The sequence below is a fragment of the Fonticula alba genome (genome assembly GCF_000388065.1).
Source record: "Fonticula alba strain ATCC 38817 unplaced genomic scaffold supercont2.5, whole genome shotgun sequence".
NCBI classification, from domain to species: Eukaryota; order Rotosphaerida; family Fonticulaceae; genus Fonticula; species Fonticula alba.
In genome coordinates, this window is record NW_009242975.1 from 616710 (window position 1) to 622207 (window position 5498).

Below are 5498 nucleotides of genomic sequence, written 5' to 3' on the forward strand. Positions count from 1 at the left end.
GGGGGGGGGGGGGGGGGGGGGGGGGTCGACCAGGGTGTGCGCCGCCCGCTTGTCCTCCGGCAGCCCTGGGGCCGGGGAGAGAAGTCAGTTGGGCCTAGCCCCCCCCCCCCCTCGTGTGCCCGCTAGCCGTTCGGCGGGACGACGCGCCAGGGCACGGGCATAGTACGCGCGCAAGGCGTTCCGGGGGGGGGGGGGCGGTTCCCGCGGCGCCCCGGTCCCAGCCCCCCCCCCACATGGAGGGCTGGGCCGGCGGGAGGGGACAGAGGCGGGTGCCCGGGTGGCGGAGGGCCCTCTCCGTGTGTCTCCCCCGGCCCCCACGCTCAGTTGTCCGGGATTGCGGGCCCTGGCGCGGGCTCGGGCTTGGGCTCGGGCGCAGGCACAGGCGCATGCGTGCGCGCGCGCGCGCGCGGGGCCACGCCGACCCCCCTTCCCTCCTCGCAAGCACGCACGCGCACGGACCCGTGCGCGCATTGTTCAGGCGGCGCTGCCTGCCTCGCCTGTCCGCCGGTCTACCCCCACCCTGTTGGATCTCACCTTTGCTTTGCCTCTCTCTGTCGAAGGTTGTCATCTTTCACGGCCTCCCCCCTCCCTCCTCCTTCCCTTCCGCCCGCATCCCCTGCCTCATGCACGCCCGCCCGCCCGCCCGCCCGCCCGCCCGCCCACTTCCCCCTCGTCCCTCTCTCTCTCTCTCTCTCTCCGCCCCCTCCCCCTCTCGCTTTTCGCGCACCCAGCGGATCGCCCCGTTCGGTGGCCCTGCTCTCCCCCTCCCCCCCTTCCCCTACCTCCTTCCCTTCGCGCTAACTCCGCACCCACTTCTCGTACTACCCCGCCAGTGTAGGACTCCAAGACAAGCAATCATGGAGCAAGTTCAGTTCATCAACCTGCTGAACAGCCTGCAGAACTCGGACAATGCCATCCGCTCGAGCGCCGAGGCCACCTACGGCCAGCTGACCGTGGACCAGCCCGACTGGACCCTCCACACCCTGGCGGACCTTTTCTCCAAGCCGGCCATGCCGACTGTCCGTCCCTCCTCTTTCTGCCCGCTCTTGCACCCGCCTTCCCCCATTGTCATGTCCCCCTAGTCGCGCTCATGGAAGCGCGCGCTCCCCCGGTTGCTGACCCGCGTGTCTCTCTTCTTCCTCGGGCTCCTCCCCCCCGCCTTCCGCCCTGCTTGTCGTGGTGCCCCTTTTGCTTGCGCCCACGTGCAGGGTGAGAACAACAGCGTACGGACCTCTCCTCCCCCCGTTTGCACTGCTGCCCCCCCCTCTCTCTCTCTCTCTCTCGAGTTGCCCTCCCCATCCCTCTCTTCGTCTTCTCATGGCTCACCTTCTCGTCCCCCCCCCCCCTCGCCCCCTGCCCCTCCCCCCACTCTCGGCATCTGCCCTCCTTTGTGGCCCGCAGATCCGCACCCTCGCCGTCATTCTCTTCCGCCGGTCGGCCTTCAACATCGCCCACGAGACCGACTCCCTGTGGAACCGCGTCACCCCCCAGACCGCGGCCCACTGCAAGACGGTCATCCTCGGCTGCATGCAGAACGAGCAGGACAAGTCCCACCGTGTGCGCATTGCCCATGTCATCTCGGAGCTGGTGCGCAGCTCCAGCTCCAACTCCTCCTCCGGCTGGGAGGAGCTCCTGCCCTTCATGTTCCAGTGCTGCAACTCGCCGAATGTGGCCCACCGCGAGGCGGCCCTGGAGATCTTCACCTCCTGTCCGAACATCTTCGGCGACGACGTGTCCAAGTATGCCGGGGTCATTTCGGAGATTCTGCTGAAGTCCCTGAAGCCGGAGGAGCCGGCCCCCTCGCCCACCCTGCGCGCCGAGGCCATGTCCGCCACCATGTCCTTCCTGCGCCATGTCAACCGGCCGGAGCTGCACCGGGCCTTCGCCGGGCTGACGGTCCCCATCATCCAGACGATCCTGGATTTCGTTTCTCAGAACCACGACGCCGTGGACGCCTCGCTGGAGCAGCTGGTCGAGCTGGCTCCCGTTTCCCCGGGCTTCTTCAAGTCCCACCTGGCTGACATCACCCAGGTCATGATCAAGATCGTGTCGTCGGAGACCGTGGCCCAGTCCACCCGCCACCTGGCCCTGGAGCTGATTGTCTCCCTGACCGAGTGCATGCCCGGGCGCTTCCGCAAGATGCCGAACTTCGTCAGCCAGGTGTCGCCCCTGTGCTTCCAGCTGATGGTCGACATCGAGGATGACCCCGAGTGGCACAGCACCACCGAGCTCAACCAGGAGGACTACACCTCCAATGCCATGGTCGGCGAGCAGGCCATCGACCGCATTGCCTGCGCCGTCCGCGGGAAGACCTTCGCCCCGGTGCTCTTCAGCATCGTGCCCCCGATGCTGACCAATGCCCAGTGGCAGTACCGCTACGCCGGTGTCACCGCCCTGTCGGCCACCGCCGAGGGCTGCGGCCGCTACATGTTCTCCCAGCTGGATAACATCCTGAAGTGCGTGTGCTCGCGCGGTCCCCCCCCCCCTCTCCTCCCGGCGGTCTCTGTTCTTTCCTCCCTCCCCCCATGGCCGGGGTCTTGCTCCCATGTCCCGACTCACCCCTCTCTTTTCTGTCTCTCCCCCCCCCCCCCCCCCCCCCCCCCCCCCCCCCCACCCCCCCCCCCCCCCCCCCCCCCCCCCCCCCCCCCACCCCCCCCCCCCCCCCCCCCCCCCCCCCCCCACCCCCCCCCCCCCCCCCCCCCCACCCCCCCCCCCCCCCCCCCCCCCCCCCCCCCCCCCCCCCCCCCCTCTCTTCCCGGCAGCGATGTCCGCCACTCTTCCCTCCGCCTCTCCCGCCCCCTGCGGCCTACGCCTCCCAAAGTCACACCCCTGTCCTTGCCCAGAAACTGCCAACGAACGGCGCTTGTATTATACACACATGACCAAATCATCTCACACGCACATGCCAGCACACAAGCTCCCCGGGGGTCGTCCTCCCCGTCCTTGTTTTTTTCCTCCCCACGCGTAGGCCCCCGGCCTTCCTTTTTTTTCTCTTTTCCACCCCAGCGCCCTTGCCCCCCCCCCTCCCCCCGCCCTCTGCCGCCACGACAAAACAGCGCCATCAAGCCCCTGGCCGTCGACCCGCACCCCCGCGTCCGCTATGCCTTCGCCAACACCGTCGGCCAGCTGGCGACCGATTTCAAGCCCGACTTCCAGACCCAGTACCATGGCATCGTCGTGCCGGCCCTGCTGTCGGTCATGAGCGACCCGTCTAGCACCCGCTCGCGCACCCACGCCGCCGCGGCCTTTGTCAACTTCGCCGACGGCGCCAGCAGCCGTGTCATCCACGAGTACCTGGACACCATCCTGGCGCAGCTGAGCGAGCTCCTGAACCCGGCCTTCCCGTACTACGTCCTGGAGCAGGCGGTCGCCACCATTGCCACCGTTGCCGAGAGCGCGGGCAGCCTCTTTGCCAAGGTACATCATCCCCCTCTCGCGGCGTGCTTCGGTTCATTCCTCTCTTTCTCCCTTTTTCTCTGGCTCACCCTCCCCTCCTCCTTTTCCCCCCCCCCCTCCCACAGCACTACGCCAACTTCATGCCCATCCTCAAGGACATTCTCAACTCCTCCAAGGGCAACGCCGACACCGAGCTCCTGTTCATCCACACCTTCGACTGCATCTCCATGGTCGGTGACGCTGTCGGCAAGGAGCTCTTCCTGCACGACGCCACCGAGGTGATGAACATTTTCGTGCAGCTGATGGTCAGCCGCCCGCAGGAGACCGAGATCTCCCAGACCACCTCCTACCTGATGACCTCGTGCGCGCGCATCGGCTCGGTCATGGGCCCGGAGTTCCTGAACTTCCTGCCGTATGTCATTCCCCACCTGAAGACCGCGGCCGACATCACCCCGGAGATCACCATCGTCGATGTCCACCGCGATACCACCGAGGAGCAGAACCAGGGCTGGATGTTCTACGATTATGATGGCCGCCGCATCGGCATCAAGACCTCCATGCTGGAGGACAAGGCCGTGGCCCTGGACACCATCGGTGTCTTCGCCTCCAAGCTGAAGGCCCACTTCCACCAGCACGCGGCCCACCTCTTCGACGTGGTCTTCCGCCAGCTGACCTTCCTGTATGATGAGGATGCCCGTTACTATGCGGCGTGTGCCCTGCCGCCGATGCTGATGTCCGTCAAGCTGGCCAACCAGCAGCAGCAGCTCGGTGCCATGTGGTCGGCCCTGGTGCCGGAGCTGCTGCGTGCCATCAAGACCGAGCCGTCCATCTCCATTTACGGGCACTTCCTCAAGACCCTGACCGACCTGATCGACGTCATGGGGGACAACTGCCTGGGGGATGCCCACCTGGCCGAGGTGGTCAGCATCATTGCCCAGCATTTCACCGAGCTGAATGACCGCAACCAGGAGCGCAACCAGCAGCGCCACTCGGAGGACTACGACGAGGAGGCCGAGGAGTCCATCCGCATGGGCGAGCACGAGGAGACCCAGGTGATGATGTACACCAGCGAGCTGTTCACCGCCATCTGGCGCACCCATCGGATGCACTTCCTGAACCACTTCCGCTCGCTGTACCCGGTTTTCTCGGACATGCTGAATGGCGGCGACCAGGAGTCCCGGCGCTGGGCCATGTCCTTCCTGGTGGACATCATCGAGTATCTGGGGCCCGATTCGTTCGAGTATTCCGGCCTCTTCCGCCAGCTGATGCTGGAGGGCGTCATGAGCCAGAGCCCGGAGCTTCGTCAGATTTGCGTCTATGGCATTGGCACGTGCGCCATGTTTGGCGGCATGAACTTCGCCGCCTACTGCCTGGAGGCCCTGCCCTCGGTGGCCACCGTCATCCTTGCTTCAGACTCCCGCAATGCCGACAACATCTATGCCACGGAGAATGCCATCTCGGCCGTCGGGAAGATCATCAAGTTCATCGGCTTCTCCAGCGAGCAGGGTGCCGAGGCCGTGGCCCGGGCTCTGAATGCCAGCTCCTTCTTCGAGGTCATTTCCCGTTGGCTGTCCTGGCTGCCGTTGACTTTCGACATCACCGAGTCGAGCCTCGTTCACAACCTCCTCTGTGACATGGTCGAGATGAACCTCAATGTCATGATCGGCGGGTCGGAGGCCGGCGTGCCGCAGGTGGTTGCGGCTCTGGCTTCGGCTGTCGCCAAGCAGGTGCTCGAGGCCGATGCCGAGACCGAGGCCCGCGTGGTGAACCTGGTCCGGCGCCTGGTGGCCGAGTTCGGCCAGCGCGTCAATGTGTGGTCCGTCGCGTCGCAGGCCTTCAGCCAGGAGGAGGTTGGCATTGTCCAGGCCCGCCTGGCTGCGGCCCCCTCGAGCTAAGTGTGTGCGTGCGTGCGTATGCGTGCCTCAGATCATCTCACCGCTGGCTGGTGTTGTGCTCGCGTGTGTGTGTGTGTCTGTGTGTGTGTGTGTGTCGCGCGCGCGGCGTCTGCGCCACATATTCCCATCGGTGCCGCCGTGGCCAGCGCGCTTTTCTTGTGCGGGGCGCGGGGGCCGGCGGGGGGTGGGGAGAGGGCGGAAGGGGGA

At 66.6% G+C, this 5498-nt stretch overlaps 1 protein-coding gene across 2 annotated transcripts; it reads left to right on the plus strand.

The window, feature by feature from the left end:
• Window positions 1–522: 522 nt before the first annotated feature.
• H696_03327 lies at window positions 523–5498 on the plus strand. Of its 2 annotated transcripts, none has more exons than XM_009497185.1 (6): window positions 523–560; window positions 834–1019; window positions 1209–1223; window positions 1402–2456; window positions 3057–3417; window positions 3522–5498. In XM_009497185.1, the coding sequence occupies exons 2-6, from the start codon at window positions 858–860 to the stop codon at window positions 5289–5291; spliced, it is 3363 nt and encodes a 1120-aa protein (XP_009495460.1). In that variant the 5' UTR covers window positions 523–560; window positions 834–857; the 3' UTR covers window positions 5292–5498. The 2 variants fall into 2 exon arrangements, with proteins under 2 accessions (XP_009495460.1, XP_009495461.1); XM_009497186.1 differs by having other exon boundaries at window positions 839–1019.